Source organism: Aphelocoma coerulescens, chromosome 2 (genome assembly GCF_041296385.1).
Source record: "Aphelocoma coerulescens isolate FSJ_1873_10779 chromosome 2, UR_Acoe_1.0, whole genome shotgun sequence".
In the NCBI taxonomy this organism is placed as follows: Eukaryota; Metazoa; Chordata; class Aves; order Passeriformes; family Corvidae; genus Aphelocoma; species Aphelocoma coerulescens.
This window is the reverse complement of record NC_091015.1, coordinates 69,534,618-69,560,818: the sequence shown is the minus strand read 5'-3', so window position 1 is coordinate 69,560,818 and position 26,201 is coordinate 69,534,618. Positions and strand designations below refer to the sequence as shown.

The window sequence follows — 26,201 nt, the reverse complement described above, 5'->3', positions numbered from 1 at the left end:
GTCTTTTAAATAAAGGCTTAGGTTCTAAAGTGTCTATCTAGGCCAAGCAGCATGATGAAGTTTGAAAATATTGTAATGAATATTTCAATTATTTAATTGTTACACTATTGTTAGCTTAGAAGTTACTCTGTTGTAGATTCAATCACTAAGTGAAGAGGTATCCCTAACTCAGAGTCAGGATTTTTTTTCTTTGAGATGGGAAAGGAGGCTGGGATGATGAAAGATCTGGAGGGAAGAATTTCAAATTGTGTCTGAGATGTCTAAACAAGTTAAAGAAGTGTATTTGTAAATTTCGGAAGTAAAATCTCTGAGTTTGAAGAGCAAGTATCACAGCTGTCCCTCAAGATGCAAACTATCACATTACAAAGCACAGCTCTGCAGCTGCAATACAGATCTCATACTTACAGCTGGTTTTCCATTGTTCATATTTGATATTGGTCTCAGTGCTGGAATAGACTGAAATCCCTGTTATGTGAACACAAGCAAAAAAAAAATCAGAATTTTAGACACTCAGTAATTTTAAAAATAAAATTTAATCACTGCATCACTGGAGTCCTGCATGAAAGCAGTCTGCTCTTGGTAGGAGCAGAAGAGCAGTTGAGGAAAATCAAAACTGAAAGGGTAAGGAGGATGTGAAAACAGAAAATGTAATGGATGGAAACACTTCTCAACGCGGTTAATTGTTTTGGGAGAAGCAAAGTTTTCTTCCCTAGTTACGGCAAGTATGAGTAACAAGCCACCAGCTGTAGCAGATGGGAAACTCAAGTGGTGTCAACTGGAGGCTGCAGACAATTTCTGATAACATGAGGTCTAGACATTTTGCCAGTGTTCTAGGTGAATTTCTTCTTGACCTACTCTAACGTTTTTTATTTCTTTCTGGCCATCTTCCTTCTTGCTGCTCCTTCCAAGCACTCTCTTGCCCTTTCATTTTCTCAGCAGACAAATTAACCTGTCATCAACAAAACCTTTCTCTATTCCCTTTGTCACTTCTTGGTTTTCATTCTCCTGCAATTTTTTGGGACAGACAGCATGTTCACATGCAGGTTGGTACAATAACTTGCAGAATGGGGTCAGGTCCAAACTAACAACTGAGGCTTTAGAGTACACCCTCTGCACGCTGCAGGGTAAGCTACATTCAGGTGATGATTATGGTACTCTGAATACAGGACTATAACCTTTCAAAGAAAATCTGCTTTTCAGAAGCCCTTTTCTGACCTTTCTTGAAGGGAATCAGGGCTTGATACGACTGATTCCAGGATTATGAAACAGAATTCTGTGGGTTTGTGAATTTTTGTTTGTTTGTTTTTCATTTGTTTGTTCTCTTTTGGTTTTTTTTTTTTGTAGTGTTGTTTTTTTTTTCCTTTTGTTTTGTTTGGTTTTGTTTGTTCATTGTGTTTTTGGTTGGTTGGTTTCTTTTGGTTTTTTGTGGGCAACTTACTTTGTTCTGCTTTTTGTAAATGTGGCTTTGTCTCCATAGTGTTTGGAGTCTCAGAAGATACAGGAAACAGATGACTGTCCAAGCAAATAAATTTGCAAGCTTATGCAGTGGTAGGATGCTTATTTCGAACTGACAAATCTCAGTGGAAAATCACATTGTGCAGAGATCTGCATACAACTTCTGCCAAGTGTATCACGCATCTAGACTCAGTTCTTTATGGTCCAATATTTTGTACTTACATGGCTTGATATGGCTGGAGGAGGAAGGCTGTCAGCAGGGATAGGAATTAGCTCACCAAGCTGAAAGAACCAAAAAGGAGAGTAGAACAAAACCATATCACCAGGAGCTTCTGAACTCAAAAAAAGGAGCCTTGCACCCACACTTCTCCTCCTCCATAAAAATATCTCCCTCAGTTTCATTGTGAGGAAGGGAGTTGGAAAAGATTAGGATGTAGTGCAGTAGTACCTGCAATTTTCTCCATCCATTTCGAACACGGATAAAAACCTCACTGGTTTCCCTCAGATAGATTAGTGTACCTTCTGCTACATAGTGAACTTTTTCCAACATACCCTCAATGTTTTGGAACGTCGTAACCTGTCAAATAGGAAAATGAAACATACTTCATCAGACACACAAAACATTTCGCAAGTTAAGTAGTCTCATTTGGACACATAAATATCAAGACTTCTGCAGGAAATGCTCATAACGTCAGTTTTATGTAATTTAATCCATAAGGGATTAATATTCAGTAATATAAGTATCTTGCTACTTTGGCATACCAGCATCATCATTCTGTGGATTCTAGTAGAACTAGAGCAATTTTGTACAAATTTTGTACAGAGTGAAGATCATTGCACTGCTACAATTTAGCATCCTAGGTCAAAATGGCAGAGTTCAGAAGAGAACTGCAGTAGGTTAAAATTGGGGCAAGTTTCAGGAAAGTGTAAATTCTTTCACATTTTTTTTCTCATTTCTTCATTGTCAGAAAGCATATTAGTACTTTATGAATAATGCAGACCCTACTATAGATTTGTACATTTTTTTTTAATCTTAGTTTTGACCTAAGTAAGCTTGGACCTTCTATCTGAGAGAGTAGCTCCCAGCCTGCAACTACAGTCTTCTGTCCTGGGGCACAAGTCTTTGAACATTTGTTTCTCCCCTGAGAATTGCAATGAATGCCCTCTGCTAGCTTGAATAGGTTTTTTTGGGGGTGGTTTGTTTGTTTGTTTGTTTGTTTAGTTGGTTTTTTCCCCCCAGAAACTATGAATTCTTAATTTAGAAATTACTAAGACTTCTGTCTTAGCTGTTTTTTTTTCTTCATGGATATCTTGGATCCAATTTTGATTTGTTTCATAATGTAAGAAAAGGAAACAAATTTTCAGATATTCTCTGGCACAATGATTTTTAGATTTTCTAGGGAAATCTACAGTTCGCATCTCAAAATTATGTGGTTTATAAAATATTATAATAAATAGAAACACAGGATGGAAATTTCTCTCCTCTTTCAGTGCTACCAGTGACCACCAAAAGTCTTGAAGAAAATTTTCTATAGCAAACTTCCTTATTTTGCTCTCTTACCAGATTCCTGGTGGCAGGTGACCCTGGCTCTCCAGGAGGACCTGGTGGCCCAGGCATTGCAGCTGCTAAAATAAAATAAGCATACAATACATGCTGAAGGTCATCTTTTTTTGAGAAAAAATGTGAGTGACATAAAGAAAGAACTTAGTGGTGGTGTCCAGGAGCAGTGGAAGTTTTAAATAGCCATAGTCGTGTCCTGAATAGCTCAAGTCAACTACAGAAAATACATTCTAAGGATTTTATTAGAAGCAATGATGAAACAGTCCTTTCTCTGTTTTTTGGGATGTTAAGGCCCACAGATTGCAATCTGTTGTAGAAACTGCAAATGAAGAACCAGACCCACTTAAGTTGACCAGAATGCTCTTCTGCTGGCTAGTTCTTCTGCATGTGGAAGAGGAAGAACTTTTTGCTCCTGCCCATATAAGCTTTGAGGGAGTAACTACATCTTTTGCTCTAAAGGCAAATAAAAATTTACTTTTCCTTAGATGAAAAATTCACGTGTAAGCTTAGCTTATGTTTCAAAGTGAAGAAGAATTCTTCAAGGGTATGAACTTGGACTTCTAAGAATGCAGTCCACACCACCTAGTATCTGTGTCTACTCCAAAAGCAAATTTCTTCTGCTTGAGCCATTTTCTGGAGTAAAAACTTCTTTCTTTTAAGGCAGGAAAGATTCAAAGATATGGAAGACTGAAAGCATGCATTTTGTGCAAGTGCATGGCATGGTAATGGACCTTTGAAGCTGTTTGTAAGAAGGAGCTTCTATACAAGGACCTTGCTTGTTGGTTTTTGTGAAACCCAGAGGAGCCTTGAAATCACCTTTTACAAACTGAAGAATCTGTGTGCTGAGGCATTTGCAAGGATACTCCAGAGCAGGTCCTCCATGCCAATGGCAGGGGGAAGGGGGCCAGTTCTCAGAAGTGTTTAGAGATATTTACCTGCAGATAAGCTCTTCCTCTTTCCCCATATTACAATATGTGAACCCCATACTATAGTATGTGAACTCCATAATTATAGATAGTAATAGCTTTAAAAGAGATAACTGAGCCTTGAAGGTAGGAAATAAATAAACATCTGTTCTTAACATTTAGTAAAATGTGCGTTGCCTAAAGAACCTTTTTACAAAGCAAAGAGCATAATGCGTAGGAGGATGATGAAGACTAATGGCAGAGAGCATAAATGAAAGTATAGGGATGAAATACTACCAACAATTTGTTTTGTCTGACTGGGTCTCTTAGCTAATATCCAGAAGTGCTTAATAAAAATTACACAGGAAAAGGCCCGAAGACCTTTATGACCTTCATGGATGCTGTGGATCTGTCCATATCGTGATGATCAGGGGCTGATTCACATAAAACCTATGTTCCAATGTTGAACATATTAAGATTTTTTTCTTTCTCAAATATTATTCAGAGGATGAATACTTCTGATAGACACTAATTTAATAATATTGACTGGATGACAGATTGGAAATCTCACCTGCTGTATAAACAAGGCTGACCAGGTTCAAGAAATACCTGGAGAGAGCAAATTGAAGACAGAGATATTTTCTCCCCAAACTAGTATACTGGAGGTACAGCTCTTGTGGTAAAACAGGCTAATTGTTAGTTCTCAGGAACAGAGATCTGTTGAAACTTTAGGAAGAACAGATCTATGTTATACAGTCTCTGTTCAGTTAAAAACTCCCTTTCTACTAGTAAACCATCTTCAGATGAGATTAAGGAATGGTCTCCTCTGGTTTTACCTGGCTGGATTGATATGCTGGTCACAGTTCCTAGAGGGAGGAATCAGTCATTTTCTCAGGCATACCTGCCAAGTAATGTCAGAGGAGCCCAGGACCCCATCCACCAGAACCCAAGGCTGGACATTAACACTATGAGGCTTGTCACTAGGAAACTTGTGACCCAAGAGGAGTCAAAAGCACAAATGTCTTGAACAGTGACACTTGATTTCTAGCCACATACTCCCTTTGATGTCACCTTGTTTGCAAAATTCCTTCTTGATGTGACTATTTGTGGCACATTTTGCTCCTTTTCTAACCCAGTAAGTTGAAAACCATTAAAGGCAGAGTAAGCAACCTAAGGTTTCATTTCTATTTAGCATTTGCATAGCAACTAGTTTTCAGAAGCAGTTCTCCAGCAGCCTCATTCTAGACCTAAACTCTACCATGGGTACTGCCCTTTGATCAGAGAATGAGAGAAGCACTTGGGGTGGAAAAGATCCTTAAGATCATCAGTGACACCCAGCACTGCAAAGTCTACTATTAAAACATGTCCCTAAGTGCCATGGTTACACTTCCAGGGACGGTGACTTAACCACTTCCCTGGGCAGCCTGCTCCAGTGGCAATCCTTTAGGTGAAAAAAAAATTCTAATATCCAGTCTAAACTTCCCCTGGTACAACTTGAGGCCATTTCCTCTATTCCTGTTGTTTGTTGCCTGGGAGAAGAGACTGTCCCACCTGGCTATATCCTCCTTTTAGGCTGTTGTAGAGTGCTAAGGTCTCCCCTGAGTCTCCTGTTCTCCAGACTAAACACCCCCAGCTCCCTCAGCCACTCCTCATCAGACTTGTGCTCCAGACCCTTCCCCAGCTTTGTTACCCTTCTCTGGACACGATCCATCACCTCAATGTTGATCTCGTAGTGAGGGGCCCAGAACTGGACACAGCACTTGTGGTGTGGCCTCACCAGTGCAGGTACAGGGTTGATCACTGCCCTGGTCTTGCTGGCCACACTATCGCTGATACAGGCCAGGATACCACTGGCCTTCTTGGCCACCTGGGCACTGCTGGCTCATGTTCAACAGCAGCCAACCAGCACCCCCAGGGCCTTTTCTGCTGGGCCGCTTTCCAGGCACTCTGTCCCCAGCCTGTGGAGCTGCCTGGGGTTGTTGTGACACAAATGCAGGACCTGGCACTTTGCCTTGCCAATTCTCATCCAGCTGGCCATGGCCCATTGGTTCAGTCTGTCCAGATCCATCTCTAGAACCTTTCAGCAGACCAGCCTTCCTGCTCAACTTGGGGACAAACTCACTAAAGGGTGCATTTGATCCCCTATCTGAGATAATTGATATTGGATAGGTCTGGGCTCAATACCAAGCCCTGAGAAAAACCCCTTGTGATGGCCACCAGCTGGATTTAATTCCATTCCCCACAAGAAGAGTGTTTTGGCCCAAATTTAGCCAGCTGCTCAATTTGATGGATTTTGCAAAGCTCTCAAGGTAACCTGTCTCTGCTATGCAGATTTCCTCCGAGCCACAGCAAGATCTTTCACGCAATAGCACTGCCCTGGCACTAGTCAGTGGAAACTGTCTGCAGAGAAATTGTCCCTTTTGTGCTCTTAGTTCCAACTCAACCCCAGGAGAAATTGGTGGAGGGCAGGAGGAGAGCAAGGAACAACCTGATTCAGATATGCAGAGAGGATGGGCAGGTGGGACAACCTGCCAGGTGTGAAAGAATTGGTCATGTGTGGGTTGTGGGCACATGGCTGTACACTCACCTATACAGTGAAAAGCTCACCTGAGCCATATATTGCAGGGGGCCCTGGTGGTCCAGGTGGTCCAGGTGGGCCAGGAGGTCCAATTTTTCCATAACCGGGTAAGCCAGGTAGGCCAGGTAACCCTGGAGGTCCTCTGGGTCCGACAACTGAGTCCCCTTTTGGTCCCTGTCAGTGATGAAAAGTATTTCCTTGAATGTATTGGTTTCACTGCTGCAGGGCCATCATCTCTGGTGGCAACATTTACCAAATGCCTGCTACTACACTGCCATTTACACATGAGTCTGTAATTTTCTCCAAGGAGGCATGGGTATAATGGAAAAGGAAAATTTAACCACATATTGAATTAAAGTCAAGGATTTAAATTTCAGAAAGCTTTCTGAAAATTCTCATACCTATCCCTGAGCAGCTGATACCTGCAAAACTCTCAACAGTGCTCTCAAAGTCCTGGATCTCTACTCTGCTCACACTGAGACTGCTTGCTTTGATGGGCTCAGAGAGTTTGTGGAAAACTTTAATGTGAAATGTGTCTGTGCAGAGTGTACACCTCATGACGAGTGCTGTCTTCTCTCTCCTGTGATCATGTTAGCCCTTAACCTCTCCAGCTGCCAGACTTGCAGAATAAAAAGGCTCCAACTCTCTTCATTTCCAGTTTAGCAGTGTGTCCTCAGCCTGACCGAGGAGGGCTTGTGTTCCCTGTGCTCACACCATCCTTCAGACATGGACCTTGGAGCTCAGCTGTGCTGTTCAGCTCCTTCTTGCCAGTAGAACAGTTTCTGAACAGGGACATGGTTCTCAGCAATGTGGAATAGAACCAGGGGGATTTTTGAGGGTGGTCTTGCTAACCTAACCCTTCATCCTCAGCTGTGGCCCACTCATTCATGGTTCTTGACATGGCAATTAAGGAATGAAATGCACATATTTGTTGCCAGATTTCAGGGATAAACTTGTTTCCAAAGAATTAGTACATTTTATTCCAAAGCAGCTGTGGTGGCAATTGCCAGAAGATAAAATTAAAAGGTAGACAGTATAGAGTGGCTGAATTTTATAGAAATGATCCAGATGGCTACACACTGGTCTCTTCATTCATGTTTTTGGATTATTAGAAAAATAGGATTAATTATTTAGATGGCCAGTAACTTTCAAGTCAGCCTCTGACTAACTTTATATGGCCTAAATTGGTATTTATGGGGGTGCAAGTAGTAGCATCACAAACTATATATGCTGCGTTAATTTGTAATGCTGTTAATAGAATGGTCTACATACCAGTGTAAATATATGAGACAGCTGAACACAACATTACATCAGTATTTCATAGCAGAGCAATTCTATGCACAACAGTGAAGTGTCCATGTTTACGCTCAATGCAGTTTTCTCCTATTCACCTAATGCTTAACATGTAAGTTTTTATATAGTTCCTAGCAATCCTGATGTTTGTCTCTTTTTAGTGTCTTCTAAATTAATTCTAAGTGGGTAGTGACAAATATTCCCATTCTACAACTTGCATGACTCACAATTAATCCTGGTCTTCCCGGTGGTCCAGGAGGTCCTGTTAGAAAAAATCCGCCATTTGGTTCTCCCTTTTCTCCTTTTACACCAGTGACTCCATTGTCTCCTTTTTCACCCTTCGAAGAAAATAACTTTTAAAACGTTGAGCTGAAGTGAAATGAGAACACAATGCACTGAACTTTTAAATTTACATGAAATCTCTGAGTTTGATAAAGAAAACACCTGCTTGAAATGTTTTTAACATCACTTTCTTCTGTGATAAGGGATGAAAAAGGAATGCTTTCTCTATTGAGGCTGCAAGGCTCTCTCAGGACAAAGGCTAGGGGAGGTGTGATTAGGTAGAGGCAGAGAAAATGCCTCTGTTGCTGTTTCCTGCTATTCTGCCCAGCAAAACCTTGTTCAGTGCTGTAGCTGGAGGCAAAGAGAGAGTTGGAGGGAGCATAAAGCCTGGCTTTGTGCTTTCCTCCATCACCAAGGAAAGAGCAAAGCAAGATTGACATCGATTGGGCAGCTATTTGAAAGTATGTGGCAAAATGAACAGAGCAGGGTGGGGATGTGTACCAGGATAACAGAAGAGACACCACACAGAACTGCAGACACTTTTAACTGCATGTCTTCTGTTCTGCATCACTGATTATCAGTTAGTTTGGGAAGCAGAGCAATAGGTAAGAAGAAACATTTATGTACTATATTATTATCTGTCTGTGCAAGATGAGCCACAGCATTTATACATTCCTCCTCACATTATTTTTTTCTGTTTGTCTGCTTTTTCCCCCCTTCAATTTTTTTTTTTTTTTGGTCTACCTTTTTCATGTTTCTGAGAAATAAACCTGTGGATAGAAGAGGCAAAGGGCAAAGCAAGAATGGCTGGTATCTGCAGACAGCCAGAGGACTTTTAGTCTTTTAGATTCCCAGTAAACATGACTCAAAAGGTTCCTTTATGCCAGGCCATTTTGGGGAGTTGAAGGACTAGATGAAAAATGAGTTCTTGACAGCTAAATCTGTAAAGCTACAGACATTACATTATAAGGTCGAAGAAACCATATCAGCTTCGCAGATACATGGGACACTTTATGCCATCAGAATAACTTGGGTGTACTCTGCCAAGCAGAAACAAAATCCTAAAACCAGGCAGCTCTAAGAGTCCTTCCAAGAGACTATCAGCACAACACTTTTGGTAGCATCTTTAAATGAGAACTTGATTCAATTTTTTTTCAGTTTTTCTACTGAAAAAGTGTCTTATTCACTTAAAAACATTTAAAATAATATTAGATCGTTATTATTTATTGTCACTTGAAGTGGTCAAGAGAATAATGGAACAGAGAGAGACCAAACAAATCCAAGTATGGGTATACTTCATTGTAAGAGCTTCCAGGAAAAGTAGTTTCCATAATTTAATTTCATTCAGTGTGTTTAAAAGACAAATAACATGACACGGAAGCTATTTTCACTCCCCTTTTCCCTCACCTAGTGTTCTAGAAGCCCTTTAGGTAATGGATGTCTTTTACCTGAGCTGGCATGGAAACAAAAGCATTCATTTAAGGCAGATATATTAGATAACAGTGAATTATGACTCACTTTAATACCACTAGGAAGGTAAAAAGCCTCAGTAACAAAGTTTCTCCCAAAAGTAATCTTTATAGACCTCTGACAACTGCTATCTCTACACTTGTAAAAAACTTGCCTATGCAGCTGGAGTTCAAGAAATTAATGTAACTTGTATTTGCTGATGCTCTTATATTTGCGTATTTCACCATGTTGCATAGGTTTGTGCTTAATTTATAGCAAAGTACACTTTAAAAAAAGCTTAACAGAACTCAGACACAAATGGGATATAATTACCTTTATGCTATTAATAAAGTGGCTGAAATATGATGGAGGCAGAGGTGGACCTGAAAAATGAAGAAAATACAGTGAAGCACAATAATTATCTGTAATTTTCCTTTTAAAAGCACTGCTGAGGGTATTACTGGTTTGGGAATTTAAAGGAAAACTATTTACAATAATGGCATTAACCTTTAGATCAAACAGATACTTTTAGTTTGGCTTCCTAACAAAGCAAGACTTACACAGCCTATCTTGTCTGTGCCTTATCTTGTCTGTCACTCCTCCACCTTAATAACTTCTGAATCTGATTGGGATTTCAGAAAAATTAGAAGCAAAGAAGGCTCAAATAGGAAAAATTCCCAGTTTTCTGAAAACATAGCAGCTGGGAAGAGGGGTGAAAGAGAAGCATCCAAGTTAACGCCTTTGATGGAAGCCACGATAAAAGAGAAGCTTTTCATATGTTTTGCTGGTAGTGGGGTGATCCATCAGTAGATGTGTGATCTTTCCTGCAAAGACAGTGCCAGAGCTAACGAGAGAAAAAGAGAAAAGTGTTGCTGCTGTGCTGCCAATTGTATAATAACTCTTCCTTGACATTTTTCTGCCATGAAAACCAACATCAGATTCAGTTGTTACACCACCTGCGTTGTCTGCCAATGTTGGTCAGCCAAAGCCGTCAAGCCAGCATAAAAGGTTCAAAAAGCCTTCAAATACTATCTGCTTGGTACACATTTGGGAAAAAAACTATTTTGCAGCTTCCCATAACAGTTCAATGCATTTCCTTCAATTGTGTTTTGATTAATTTTTGAGAACTTTGGGCCCAACCCTCCACCAGACATAGGGCTCATTTCCCAGTGTACCACCTCAGATAAAATTAAATCAAGCAGATGTTGTGGGACAGAAATGTATTCTCATTATGGCACATATTTGGATTTTATTCCAACCTTACCAATTACAGCTTGCAGCAGTAATCTCCTTGATCCTTGTGAGGGGAAGGGAATGGACAGCTGGAATGGAGTGTCGGGTGTTCTTCTCAGATGTTGCTTAGTATTAACCTCTACACTGAGGACTATCTGAAGCCTTTCTAGAATGACCAGCAAGTGGTCTAGGTCTGAATAAAGTACATGTAGCCCAGGTCTGCTGAGCTTGCTCTCACACGTTTTGTTCTGGCTTCATATTTTTGCATGTTATCAATTAATAGACCCTGCTTATAAGGTTGGAGAGGTGACATTTTGTGAGAAACAAAAATAAATCCACTATATGGACAAATACCATGGTTCAGAAAGCTTTTCTGGTTGCTGGAACTCAACAGATCTATAGCAGAAAGAATTTCAGCCACCTGCCCCTTAGAAAAAGCTTTTTTGAAAAATTCCTGTACTTTAATTATGCAACTACTGGCTTGTAAATTTTCCCCGTCAGTGGTTATGCACACACCTGTGAGAACTAGGGAACTGCTTTGTATGAAAGACTATTTTAGCAACTACATCATTAAGCAAAAAAACAAACAGGAATTTTTTTAGAGCAGCAACAGAATTGGTTTTAGTCAACATGCTTCAACTTCACAAAACGTTGGAGCCAGTCAATCTATTGGATTTTCTTGGCAAATGAATGAATCTCTGTTATTTTAGTAGAAAAGTGAATGGAGTTTTCAGTTTAACCAGAATTCTTGCGTTATTTTTGCCATCCTAGCTGCAGTTTTACAGCAAAATCATAAGCACAATCCTCTCATAATCTTCTCCTTATGAAGCACCTGAAATCAACTGATATAGGCAAGAAAATACTTCTAAGATACTAATTTACATTCAGTACAGAACCTGAAAAGGAACAGACACGCTCGTGGTGGATAAGCCAGCACAGAAGAGAAAATTTTCTTCGTTTCTGTTTAGGAATGTTTCTTGCTTCTTCTTTTGACAAGTTTATTGATGACTGGAAATGGCTAATGGCTTATTTTAAGGTATTGTGTCAGAATAAAAATTAATAAGGTCAAGACGGGAAAATTGATTTTATTACAACAAACAGATATTGTCTTCAAAATAACCAAGATACCATCTTCAGTCAACAGAACTATGTCTTTGGAACAAAGACAGAAATATCCATGTAGATACAGTGGGGAGTTAATATAGTTATTATATGGGAATTATATAGTTATTATCAATGTATTAAAGGAAAATTATTATAAATATGTTACAGCAACAGTAATTCAATATACTGCATTTTCTATTTCAAATGATTTCTGGCACTGATCAAAGCCTTATCTCAGTATATGAGATTTCAAAAATGTACAGAAAATGAAGAGTTCGTAATCACAGTATTTTCAAACAGATGCTTACTTCTGTAACTCTTTTCGAAGAGTTTATTCACAAATACAGCAGAAAATATTAAAAATTACTTGAAATGGAAATAATCTATTTCCATCACCTGTTAGAAGCGTGACTATCACCAACAACTGACTGCCTGGAACTCAGAATGCACAGGTGTGTTACCCTGAAATGTGGAGCACTGGATTTTAGCCCAATTGGCTCAGAAAGATTGACAACAAAATGATATCTCAGGAAGTGCTCATGATATCCTTCTAAAAGGTCAAAAAATCTCTGACCAGCCACTTACATTTCAATATCTATTCTTGTACTTAACACATTCCTAATGCTCACAAATGTGCAGGCTGTCTTTTCAGAAGACATTTTGGATAATATTCTGGGCTTTGCTGTTCTGTGTGTTAGTTCATCAAGGAACACAGGTGTAAATCTTTAGGCAGGTAAGGCTGCAGAGATAAATACCCAAGTATCTTGCTGAATTGCTTTCAAAGTTAAACATATATTCCTCCACAGGCTGTCAATGACATATCCCTAGTGTTATAGATTTAGTGTACCTGGTGGTCCTGGAGCACCTCTGTCTCCCTTTTCTCCTTTTAAGTGTACTGAACTGTGCAGTCCCCAGGAATCTCTGTTTGCTTTAGCACCTGCCATAAAAGCATCACAAATTCATGAGGACTTGAAAACAGCAGAGACTGTAGCAGTGACAACCAAACCACTGAAAGTGGGAGCAGAATTTTCCACACATGTGGGGCACATGGCTCCTGTCCCTCTATGCCTGTCTCACTCATGGTCATTGAATGGCTGCCCACCTGTCCTCTCTGATCAACCCCAATGTGCGCAAGACAATCTCTCACAAGTCAATCTTTTACTCCCCTTTGCCTAACCACCCAGCCTAAGACCCTCTGAACAAACCTGTTTGGTTTTTTTTCCCATTTTCCAGTGAATTTCACTGGAACAGGTGCAGAAACAGTTCTTGAGTTATGACTGAGTGTTGCATACCACATCTTCTACTACCTCCAGACTCCCTTCCCTTCCCTTCCCTTCCCTTCCCTTCCCTTCCCTTCCCTTCCCTTCCCTTCCCTTCCCTTCCCTTCCCTTCCCTTCCCTTCCCTTCCCTTCCCTTCCCTTCCCTTCCCTTCCCTTCCCTTCCCTTCCCTTCCCTTCCCTTCCCTTCCCTTCCCTTCCCTTCCCTTCCCTTCCCTTCCCTTCCCTTCCTTCAGTTATACAATAGCCAAGAAAAAGCAAAAAGCTCTTAAGTATGAAAACCCCAACCAAACAAAAAGAATTTATTTAAACCAAGGTACAAGAAAAGAGTTACCCACCATGGTCATTAAGAACTTCTTGATTTCCAGGATAGGGAGTGTTCACCTGCAGACAAAGAAATCCATTAAAAATTATCCATAGATATTAAGAAATGGAAATGCATTACTTGGTGTGACTGAAAAGTCTGGCAAGTTTGCATGCTAGTAAATATTACAACACTCTGGGATTATCTCCAGTTTGACAGTGTCTGAGTATAGCTGATCAAGTTTTTATGAGGATTGTGCTCTAACATGCAACATGCTTTCAGCAAAAGGGTAACATCATGCATTTTGGAGGCATCAGCAAATCCTACTCAGTTGTGCCAGTGAAGCATCAGAAAACTCATTCTCCAAGAACAATTCTGAATTTACAACATTGTGTTTGGAAGCAGGATTTGATTTTTGACTGTGAGATAACAGCTTGTGTTTGTAATTTTTTTCATCAGACCAGGGCTATGTTACGTCTGATATTAATCTGTGCCCCAGCTGCATTGAGACCACAATGGGGAGGCAGAAGCTATTCTAGCATATTCTCTTCTGACACCTGTAACAGTGGGCGTGCTACCTACCTCTGTGCTGTCCTCAAATTAGGGACAATGCAGGAACTGATACATGGCACAGTGCCTGGAAACCTTGGTACCTGCTAGTACCATTTATAGGAAACTAAGCAAGTGTATGAAAAAATGGAAGTTGCTGCATATGGCTAATCCTGTAGTATTATCCTGTAGAAGTCTTACTCACATGGATAGCTCCATTAACTTCAGAAGTTCAGTTCCCATGAGGAAAACTGGTGGGGTTCAGTCAGTAGTTCTTTATCGACATTCATTTATGTAGGCATGAACAGCAGAGTTCTTATCTATAAACTTGGATAGGTTTAGGAGATTATTCACAAATGCAGGACAAATCTATCTAGCACACTCAAGTGCATGAAGAGATGTTTATAAGTACACATTTCTATTACTTGTGCACATAAAAGTTAGTGATATTTTTCACTGATTGCAACCTTCCTGAAAAGTGGCTATTATTATCTGAAATTCAGTGAAAACAGGCTTGTTTTGTTTGAATCATTCCACAGAGAATCAGAGGAGAGTTGAGGCTGGAAGGCATCTCTGGAGATTGTCTAGCCCGAAGGACGATCAGCTACAGCAAGTTGTTCAGGGCCTTGTCCAGTCAGGTTTCAGAAGTGAGGCTGACAAATACATACATGATTATGGACGTATGTGATCAATGTACAACAATGTTATACAATGGGAGCAAGAAGATTCAAGGGAGAAATTCAAAGAAATAAAAAAAAGATGCGTGGAGGAGGTAGGCCAAAACTAGAAATGGCTAATTACCATTAGAGTAATGACTATTTATCATTAATTCACAAAAAGATCACAAGTTGGGATACAACTTTCTTCAGCAGTAATATTAGGATGAGTATCAATACCTCTAGCATAGAGGAAGTCAAGGGCTGTTTCTCTAAAATAAGTGAAAACTAACTGGAATGCAAATCGGAGAAGAAGGCACAGTATTATTTAGAGCTATACTGTTTAACAGAAAAGTAGAACCACCATCCTGAACCCTACACTATTCAGGGGTGGACTATGGCTCCCAAAGACAGAAACCTTTCCAAGTACATACCCCACAGCTTAACAGTAGGATATTGCCCTGGGGAAAATACTTCCAGGACTGAATTATGTTCACCATTCATTCTAGGATGCAATTTCTGTAATTCCTTAAACAAAAATTGCACTAGTGTTCTGAAAATATGAAACCTATCTCCTTTCTTTTCATACTATGTCTGAAACTGCAGGTCCTTTGAAGGTAATGCAGGCTTTGTCATACTCTTTGGAAAGGAGGGGCAGATCTTCACCTGCTGTGATTCTATGCGAACAGACTGCATTTGAGGGTCAAATAAAGAACATGATCTTTCTTTTCTGATGCATCTTTCATGCCACAACGAAATACATAATGAATCTTATTTTGGACAGGGAAATTAAAAACAGCTAAAGACATAACAACATGGGGACTGTATTTATACATACATCTAAAAAATACGTGTACCTGTATGCATACACATTGAGCTCCCCAAAGCAACTCCTAAACTATGGAAACACAAACTTTGAAAGGCATTAAAAGTATTAGAAAGAACAAGTAATCAAAGTGCTTTAAGCAAAAGTGTCTAGTATTTCTAGTTCTGTTATATATTTTATACATGGCTAAGTTTTCATATATGGCTAAACACTTGAAAATCTGTTATCTTGAAGAACAAGTAAAACACATCCCTGGTGCAAAGCAGAAGGCAGGGGGAGAAAAGCTGCAAAGTTACGGTGTTTAGGTGTACAGCTGCTTTGGTTATGTTCTGTCATGGCCATGCATCCTAAGAGCAGATTCTCTGTGTGTGACTTACTGGCATTTTGCAATGAGGCCTGGGAGGGACTGGGAAAACTGTCTATTGAAAACAGGAGGGAAATTACTTTAATGAGCATAGGTATGATACAGCAGGCAACGCATCATATGGATCTAACAGTCATGATGGGGCTAAGCCTGGAAACAAAAGCAGCACCTCCCTAGCACAGAGCCCAGCTTGCTGCCAGGTCTGCCATCATGTCCCTCTCTGTGGGGCTATGGGGGCAAAACTCTTCCATGACAGTGGCTTTGGTTAAGAGGTCTTTTTTCTCTGCGCATAAGCAAGTTTACCCACTGTGAACTGTGTTGACTGAAACAAGTTTTGTTGTTTCCCTTTGCAAACTGTTTCTGGAGCAGCACATTTCTGCTACAAACCAGTCACTGATCCCCAGTGGTACTTACTCCTTTGATATAAAGTATACGTCCTGGAGGTCCAGGGGGCCCTGGGGGCCCAGGCAAGCCAGGAAGGCCCTGGTAAGAGAAAGTGAAAGAAGGAAGATATTAGACAAAAAATAAACCCCAGCCCCAAACTGGAACTGCAAATTGAAACTGAATTAAAGACAGTGGATCTCTCATCCAAGGAAAATTAGGTATTCTACACTGATCTAGAACTCTCAAGACTGCGAAATTCATAAATTTTCAAGTGCCAGTCAGATATGTGCATGCTAATTAGCAACCCCAAGGAACCCTGCTAGACTGGAGGCGTGACTGCCTTTTACAAAAAATGTATGTCAGCTCTTTACTGTGTAATTTGAAAACTTGCCACAAGACCATGTTCACCTTTCAGTCCACATCAATACAACTTTCTGTGCGGTGACATACGTCATCTCATGAATAATTAGAGATACATTAGATTTTATCTTCCCTGAGCACTCCAGGAAGGACTACTAGAATATGTAGCCTCTTTTGTTTGCTTGTTTGCTCTAACCTGTCAGCCTGATGTACTTCATCTAGTTACACTTGCTACAATAGTTTTTGTGTGGTTAGGACAGACAATCCAGAAAATGAACTTCAATATTGTCTGGAAATATGGAGGAAAGGAAAGTCTACTCTAATATATTCTGTTGGTGGGTAGTCATCTTCTCTGTCATTTTCTTCCAATTAGAATTTGTCTAATTTGTCTGTTTTCACTTTCCAGGCACTGTATTTCTATTTATACCTTCTTCTAGAGGTGCAAGCCATATTCAGTATCTGCTCTTTTTTTCTGCGGAGATACTTAAATACTTACCAGTTCTGTGAAGATACTTACCAACTCTCAGTCTCCCTGCTGCTCAAATAAAGCAATATCATCTCACTTATATTTATTGTCTAGGTAGACAAGACACTTGTGCCTTGCAGTTTGTGTGCCATATTTTTTTTCTTTTGAAGAAAGTAGAACCAGAGGCTTCCTACAACAGAATCCATTTCCAACAAGTGCCCTACTGAAATACAGTGATACTGACTTTATGCTAACACAGTAACATACCCTTGTATTTTTTTTTCAGCATTATCTCTGATGCAGATGAAATAGCGTTAGCTGCTGTTGTGGCATGGGTACCAATTTTCTAGCACAGAATGTCCCATGACATCAGAACAACCACACAAATTACTCTGCTATTGTGAAGCTTATTGTTTATGCCCAGCAGTGTTAGCTGTTCTGTGGTCCAGGCTCAATGTTTGTCATGAGACAACTTGTCTGAAATCTTTTCATGAGAACAGACTTGCAGCAACAGGAGCTTGGTTCATCACTTGTCATTCCACAATTGCAGGTTGTAGGTGAGCATGGATATGTGATCATCTATGCAGAGGTCATTATTCTGGATACATGTATGGGGCAACTGTAGCAGGTAGCAGGTATCAGTGAGTATTTCCTTGTTAGTAAAGTAGATACCACTTCCCTGTGATATGCTCAAGTGCTGTTTGTACGTGGGCTAGAAAGCTCAGAGCCTGTGGGAGTATCTTCACATCATGAGAGGTCACACTGGTGGCCTGGATCAGGAAGTCCTCGATATATATAAAAGAACAGGAATGAAAAATCTTGTGCTATTTGAAGCTGCTATGGTAGCAGTGAATGACACACATAACTGTTACACCTGGGAGCTGACACAACTATGTGTATCTGCAAGAACTGCTCAGATGGACCCAGAAGCTGACTTTTCAATGACTGCTGCTAGATAGGGAAAGTAGCAGAAACACAATTATTTCTATATCATTTCAGGTTTTTAATCCCATCATCATTTGGAAGGAATCAATATAAGTCAGACTTCAGATTTTAATTCTTTTTTTCAACTAACTGAAATACAAAATAACTTACATTAAATGCTTCACCTCGATCACCTTTCACACCTCTCAGTCCATTCAGTCCTGGACGGCCCTGAAACAAGAGAAAATAATTTAGTATGTGTCAGAAGCAAGCTTTTCTGTCTTTATCTCACTTGAGAGCATAATACATACTGGGCGTCCTGGGAAACCGAGTTCTCCTTTGGGTCCAGCAGGTCCTGTTGGTCCCTGAACAAAAAAGAGTATGTGATTATGGCCCATTTTGTTGATCTATATTTGATTATTTGGAATAAGAGATATAGTTTCATATCTACATTAAAAATCAGTCTGTGATTGCCTGTAGAGACTGCACTGAACCTCCTCTCTGCTTGCCCTACTGAGTAATCTCAGAAGCTGAGGACTGTGTGTAACAGTCAGCTCTGGTTTGGGATAGACCACCTATCTGAAATGAAGTCTGAATTCCCAGCTCCTTGTAGGGTGTGTAATTCAAAACTGAATTACCATGTATTGAAGAAAAATGCATCAGCCAGGAACAGAAGAGGAAGTTAGAGATGCATGCTTTGTGCATCTTGTGCATTTCCTTTTTTTTTTTTCCCTTTTGTTTTTCTAATTATTTTTGAACCAGGCCCTGTGAGGAAATGCCTGTGAATCAGCCTAAGAATTCATAGAGTGACAGGCTTCTACTTGCCTCTTGCCAGCCTGGGTTTGTGGATTCATGGGGCTGATAGTTGAAACAGAACAGTTCCTTCTTTATACAAGTGTGACTGACTCACCAGGCCTCACAAAGTAATACCAGCCACAGCAAAAGGAGAGGACAAGCAGGCTGCCTGGGAAAGGTGGTCCAGGACTATGGATAACCTATGATGGGGCATTTGCAAGGATGCAGCTTCTAGGCAGCCTACAAGTGATCAACAAAAAGCAGCACATCTGAGGATCTACAAACTTTCAACTGCTGTCAGCTTCCTGAAACTCAACAAAACCACAAGGGTCTAGACAACCTCTTTACGTTATATTTATCAGCCTTTCTGGTTTCATTTCCTTTTTATCAGTCTGCTGAAATGCTGAGATACTCCTTCTTGCATTACTTGTTAAATAATCTGTCTGTAGATCTCAGTCTGATACCACTTACATGTGACGACGGGTGTGTTTAACCCTTCACATGGTATCATTTCATTGAAAAGTGATATGTACATTCATGAAAAATTTATCTGATGAAGAAGATGAGATAATTTCCCTTAGAATGAAGCTGAAAATTCATGGATTAATTGTTGTAGTTTTTATCCTGCTGAAACTGAAGACTGGATTAGACTTGAAATTCATAAGCAGTTAACATAGGGATATAGTGATTTATAATGTCACCATTTTAGTCAGAATTTAAAGCTCATCAGAATTTAATGTCAGCTGAAGCTGCTTGAAGGTGGTAAGACTTTTACTAATCTTCTAATTTATTTCCTCCTTGAAGGTAATTTCTGCCCATGTGATCAAAGTTAATGCCTGTGTCTCAATCAGGCAAGAGATTGCTGCTGAACTGGCAGATGTGAATTTCAATATTGTGCTCCCAAGATTTCAAAATTCAACCCACCTTTCCATGATACCACATCCAATAATGAGGTTTGAAAAAAACAGAAATCCAAAATGTTATGAAGCATTTTCCTAATTCACTCAAAAAAAGAAATCAAAAATGTTATGAGGTATTTTCCTATTTCACTCTCTAAAACCTGAGCCTTTAAAGAATATGCAAATCTGAACTTTAATCAGCTGTGAAGACAATTAGAAACAGACTTCTTTTTTAGTTTAAAGAAAGAGCAGCGTCTGATCTCATGCTTTAACTGGGATTTCAAATAAACATTAACAGTGTGAGAGTTGACTAAGCTGAGGCCACCTTTACTACTTTTTCTAGGTGCTGGCCCAGTCTGACAGGTGTTGGCAACTCCCTGAGACAAAAGGGAGCAGTCACAGCTAGAAGTGAAAGAAGGAACCGAGGAAGCCACAGGAGTCTTCTTATCACAAAAGGAAACTTCATTTACAACAGCACAGTAGATTTGGGCAGGCTGACACTGAGGTTCTTACTAAGTGCTCTTCTTCAGTGATATGCAGCCATTTGCTTCACCGACAGGGAACAGCATAATCCCGCATGTAAAAGGTTCTCATTTCTCCTGTGGCAGGAACTTGGATTCAGTCTGTCTGCTTTTGCTAATAATTTTATTGGCCTCCTGACTATCCCCAGTTCTCATCTGCCAAGCTACTACTTCTCTGTAGCTCCATGTGCTCCAAGCTCTTGTGATCCTATCTTCCATCTAGCTGAAGTCTCAAAAAGGAGTGGAGCAATGACTAGGGATTTGTTTTTAAATTCTGGAAACTTGTCTATGATTTTAAGAGCAGATAGGAACAATCAGGGTCCCCAGCTACCTGAAAGGTGTTCTTGGGCCAGAGACTTACTTAGAACAAAGTGGAACAGAACCATCGTACTAAAACCTTTGATAAGTTACGCATCACGGTCTCTGGCCCAGCAAAGGCTGTACATTTTTGCTGCACAGGACTCACACTAACTATGAAGGGATTTCTTTCTATGGGACAACACCAAATTGTATCGCCCCATTAGCAACGATGATCAAACGAGAGTTCTGCACTAAGAAGAGAACTGGTTGAGCAAAGCCTTGAGGCAGGCCCTGTGTACCAAAATTTCCTGAAGTGTAAATCATTCCCACCAGTGCTAGCAAGGATTTCCTGATCTGCATGCTGAATTGTGTGAAGCATCTCATGGCAGTACTAAATGAGATGTAAAACACAGAGTTTGGGGCTGACAGGAAAAGGATGTCCACAGGATGAACAGCGATAGGACAAGAGGCAGTGAACACAAGCCAGAAAATGAAAAATTCCAAATAAATATAAGGAAATTTTTTTTTACTCTGAAGTTTGTCAAATGTCTGGAATGTGCTGCCCAGAGAGGCTGTGGAATTTCTATCCTAAGAGCTGTTGAAAACTTCACTTGACAAGTTCCTGAGTTAAAGAGACCTGCTCTGGGCAGTGATGTGGATGAGATCATCTCCAAAGTTCACTTTCATTCAAAGGTATTCTGTGTCAGGTTGAAGAGGTTGATCATTTTGCAGTCATACAAGGAGGAGCACAGGAACATCCTTTCTGGTAAATTAGGACAGCTTCCTCCGGGTATTTTGATACACAATAGTTAAGAAAGCAGTTACTCAGCATACCCAGTTAGCCCCTTTTGAAGACTACAGAAACTGATGTAAAAATCTCCTACATACCTTGGTGTGCAGAAATATCAACCCCTGCTAACATTCACTTAGACACAACAGTGACCAGGCTACATCAAAAGCAGAAGCAAAGGTTTCTTTGGAATACTAGATGAGAAGAAATTGGTGCCCTAACACTGCTGAGTCTGGGCAACTGTTCTTATTTTATAACTAATTTCTTGTGCTTTCTTGCAACATTCTGTGTCCAGTTAAAAGTATCAGACCAAATACTTGAAAGAAGGCCTCTAAATCCTGATTTTGGTACATGGTCTTACCCTACTGTCTGGTGCGCAGCTTTCTCAGAATCCAACACATTGGCAAATTACTGGCATTGACAGAAATTGAGCTGATGCAGTTAGTTATATTAATGTAAATCCTATAAACAGAGGATAATTTAGGTGGAAAGAGAGAGATCCTCTTGCACAACCCCTTGCTTACAAGACAATCTTGTAAGTTAGGCTTGTAGGTTAAGTCATGCTGCTCAACACCTTGCTCCAGAATGCACCGTCTCTCTGGGCACCTATTTCTGTGTTTAACCACTTTTAACGTGAATTTTTTTCTTTATATCTAAGTGAAATTTCCCTTGCTGGAACTTGTGATCTTTGTTACTTGTCTTTTTCATGTGCACCTCTGAGAAGGACCTGACTTTGTTTTATGATTCCCTTTCAGGCCGCAGCAGGGAGCAATTAGAGCTCCTCTTAGTGTTCTATCTTCAGGGCTAAACAAACCCAGTTCACTCAGAGTCATAAGTCATGTAAGTTTCTAGCTCTGATGATGTTTCACTGTTGGTTTAGATAGTAACAGATACAGTTGTTTTAGCAGAATTTAAACTCTGCATCAAGTCAGTAGTTCACAGCACCACATATGTAACAACTACACTATTTTCTAAAGGACAGTGATCACCCTGAAGCATAAATACTCCTTATCATCCCTACTCAGAATTAATGAAAAGCTAAACCAAAGTATCTTTATATTTACTAATATCTGTAAAGCCAAAGCGAAAATAAAAAAGAAAAAAAGCCATTAATCTTTGGAATCATCTTACCATTGGTCCCACTGGTCCCACCACTCCAGCTTCACCCTGTTGAGGACGGACACAGAGAGAGCAATGACAAGGAGAATTCCTGCAATGTCTAGCAAAGGTGGCTGTTAGCAAGGCCACCAAATAATTCTGGAGGAACGCAACACAGTATTAGCTCACCTTCTCCCCTTTTATTCCTAATAATTCAGTTAAAGATCCATCAGCAGAAATGACAGCACCTGGTTCTCCCTTTTCACCCTGCAATTATCAGAGTAATTATGGTTTACAAAGCAGTTCCCAGTGAATCAGAAAAAGTCAAAGCAGCATTACTTTCATTTGAAGCATGACGGGTTAGTCATGCTGTGATATCAAACATAAAGTGATATCAGTATGAGTAGGGTGAAGCTTGATTCTGGGGAAGAAAAGAGATGATCCTTCTTAAAACATAATAAAGTACACTAAAGATATCTCCCTGAGATGAATAAGTACTTATTTTTTAAAAAAGACTTAAACTGTTCTCCGTAGAGTAACTGTGTGAAATATGCTGTGTTCACAAAAGGTCTCCACCAAACGCAGACAGGTTATTGGTGTCATCTTGTGTACCATCAGCTTAATGGTCAGCAAATCCTGCTGGAAATGCAAAATCTTGATAGAACAGTAGATGTTTGGATTTTACTATCAGGAAAGCATGAGTGTGCCTCTATGTGCCTAGCATGATGCAACCTCATTAACTTTAGGGAAGGCCAATTCCCAGCATTCAAACTGTGACCCTCTGCATTCCTCTTCCACTACCACGAGTTATCACTTTTCAGTGCTAAGTGCATGGTTCCCACTCTGGATCACTCAGCTGTAACTTTCCTCTTCCTACCTCAGGCAGCTTGCTACAACATCTTTCCCAAGATCTCGTGGAAGAAATCTGGCTTGAAACTAGCAATTGCATTGCTGATTAAAATGACAGTCCAGGTTACAGACCTTTCACTGAGCTCTAAGTGTTGTAACTCAGTTCTTCTCAAAAGTTCTTAAATCATTGTCTTTGAAGACTCCCTGAAGATACTTTGGATACTTTGGAGTCTCCCTAAGGCTTGGTTGGCTTCATTGACTTTATCTTCTGTGAGATTTTAGGGACCTGAGGTTGAATTTCATGATCCTTTAAGTAAAATGCTCCTAGGTGTCTGTACAGCTTCACTGTGGTTCCCAAACTTCACTCTTGAGCACAGTCTGGTATTCACAGCGCAGAAACAGTGTCAGATACATCACCATGTTTTTGGTGGGTCCAAAATTAAACGCCTTTAAAGCTTTGAGTCCTTACCAGTGTGGACACCGGAAACAAAAGAAAACTAACCAAAAAACAAAAGTAAAAACCTCCACAACCCAAACCAAAAAGCACCCGGAGTGTTTTAAGTTTGAGCTTGATCATTTCATGCACTGTCTAAAAGAACAGGAAATCTTATAGAAAATGGGGACTGGTATTTGTGGCTTGAGATGTTTCCTTCTGAGTAGTGATGATGCTGTTCATCTGCTACCCAATTTAAAACATAATTAACCATTTCCAATTACTGTGAGAAAGTGAGCTCAGCTACTCAGAAAGAATAAACAGAAAGTGTTTTTGTTTTTCTTTTTGTTACCCCCAAGATATTAGATGTTCCTTTCCCCTGCTTCCTTGCAGGTGGATAAGAAGGGGAAGAAAACTGAAATAGCTGCAGTACTTACAGAAGAGCAGAGTCAGTCTTTAGTAACCTCTCAGCACTGTCATAAAATACACATTTTTTGTGAAGAAACAAAAGAAAGAATCCTAAGAGAGCTCCTCAAGTCTTATACTTTCTTTGGGAATTGAAAATTACAGTCTACATTCTGTAGGCTAAGCCCTCTCTGGCACAGGAGGAGGAAAAGATCGATCTTTTTTTTGTTTGGTCTTTTGGTTAGGATCCCAGGGTGTCAGCACAGCAATCAGCTGGAAAGAAGAGGTCACTTCATGTTTAATGTTTAAAGAGACTTAACCTGATAAGTGCGTACTGCACTGATGAATTTCAACACTGAAGCAAGAAGATTAGCTCTTGGTGGGATTATATCAAGGGATGTTGCTTAGCACTTTCACATTCCACCTAGTACATTTTCCACATGAACTTATTAACATTACAATCCCTAGAAAAATTAGAATCATTAAACCTTTAATGTCACTAAGTACTTATCATCTAACACATTTCTCAGCATATACTTCCCCCTATGCATTTTTTCATACCTGTTGTCCTTTAGGTCCTTGTGATCCAGGCAAACCAGGGTCACCCTTTGGACCCCGAGGGCCCTAGGCAAAAACAAGTACATAAATCCATAGTGATATTTGTGAAGAATATGGAGCTAATCCATTTTACTAAATGTAATTTTAAATTATCGGCAAACTTGAACTTAAATCACTCTGGTTGCAATCTAAGAATTCTTACAAGACTAAATTGCTCTTTGACTCAAGTTATTCCCTAAACCAAATATCACAAAAGGAGAATCTGTTAGAAAAACAAAATGAAAAATCCCTGATGTTTATCACAGTGTGGATGATACACACATTCACAAAGGGAAATATGCAAACATTAATAAGAGTGGAAATTCAACCTAAAATTCTCTATTTCCTCTGTACTTGATCCTCTCTCTCTCCATAATCATTCAACCAGACTGATTTTCAATAGAATTTCTGAAGGTATATTTTTAACAGTATGTTAAAAAAAAAAAAAATCTGAACTAGAGATTATCTATTTGAAAACAAGATGATTTCTTTATCTGTTTTGTGGGGAAAGCATTCCCCTCAGATCAAATTGTGCTTTACAATCTTCCAAGAGCATTCAGAAGCATTTTTTTACCCACCAAGAACTAAACTCAGGTCTACATAATTTCTGCATTAGTCAAGAGATAAATAAAAGACATGAGGTGAGAACAAGAATGGTATTTCCATGTCTGTAGAAATTCTATAAATGACAGAGACCCAGAATTCACTATATCACTTTCTAAATGTTATCAGCTCTTTTTCAAATGAAATGTATTTTTAATGAGTTTTTTTCTTTCTCTTTGGTTTTCTATGCAGTCCACAATACCCAGGACTTAGTAAGCAATCTTCTGTAGAATTTTGGGCAATTTGCCAGCTTTTTGTTAAGATCTTTGGTCAGTTTTCTCCTTAGTTGTTCTCAGGCAAGAGACAAAGGATCCTGAGATCATATGCATGCTCTGAACTGTAAAACAATCATAACAAGGGAAAATAATTCCCTCACATTACATAATTAGAACAATACTATCTGAAGTCATAAGCCAAATAATTACAGAATCACAGAATATGCTGAGTTGGAAGGGACCTACAAAGATCATCAAAGTCCAACTACTGCCTCTGCAGAGGACACCCCATGTGCCTGAGAGCATTGTCTAAACACTCCTTGAGCTCTGTCAGGCTTGGTGCTGTGACCACTTCCCTGTGGAGTCTGTTCCAGTGACCAAGCACCCTCTGGGTGAAGAACCTTTTCCTAATCTCCAACCTAAACCTCCCCTGACACAGCTTCAGGCCACTCCCTCAGGTCCTGTCACTGGGCACCATGGAGAAGAGGGCAGGCCCTGCCCCTGCTCTTCCCCTCACAAGGAAGTTGTAACTGCAATGAGGTCTCCCCTCAGTCTCCTCCAGGCTGAACAGAACAAGTGACCTCAGCTGCTCCTCACACGGCTTCCCCTCAAGGCCCTTCACCATCTTCACTGCCCTGCTTTGGACACTCTCTAACAGTTTAATGTCTTATATCGTGGCACCCAAAACTGCCCCTAGCGCTTGAGGTGAGGTCTCCCCATTACAGA

The 26,201-nt window shown here is 40.0% G+C and overlaps 1 protein-coding gene across 4 annotated transcripts in view; it reads right to left on the bottom strand.

The window, feature by feature from the left end:
* Positions 1-26,201, bottom strand: part of COL15A1 (collagen type XV alpha 1 chain) — a 116,129-nt gene that overhangs the window by 4,022 nt on the left and 85,906 nt on the right. For 3 of the 4 annotated variants that reach the window (XM_069007928.1, XM_069007930.1, XM_069007929.1), the window contains 16 exons: positions 24,622-24,684; positions 22,563-22,640; positions 22,407-22,442; positions 18,282-18,335; positions 18,142-18,201; positions 16,251-16,319; positions 15,850-15,891; positions 13,476-13,521; positions 12,708-12,797; positions 9,857-9,906; positions 8,020-8,130; positions 6,529-6,673; positions 3,017-3,081; positions 1,904-2,032; positions 1,678-1,737; positions 406-465 (listed from right to left, as the gene is read on the bottom strand). In XM_069007928.1, coding sequence (XP_068864029.1) covers positions 406-465; positions 1,678-1,737; positions 1,904-2,032; positions 3,017-3,081; positions 6,529-6,673; positions 8,020-8,130; positions 9,857-9,906; positions 12,708-12,797; positions 13,476-13,521; positions 15,850-15,891; positions 16,251-16,319; positions 18,142-18,201; positions 18,282-18,335; positions 22,407-22,442; positions 22,563-22,640; positions 24,622-24,684 — 1,158 coding nt within the window. The remainder of the gene's footprint in view (positions 1-405; positions 466-1,677; positions 1,738-1,903; positions 2,033-3,016; positions 3,082-6,528; positions 6,674-8,019; positions 8,131-9,856; positions 9,907-12,707; positions 12,798-13,475; positions 13,522-15,849; positions 15,892-16,250; positions 16,320-18,141; positions 18,202-18,281; positions 18,336-22,406; positions 22,443-22,562; positions 22,641-24,621; positions 24,685-26,201) is intronic. The other variant, XM_069007932.1, reaches the window with a different exon arrangement.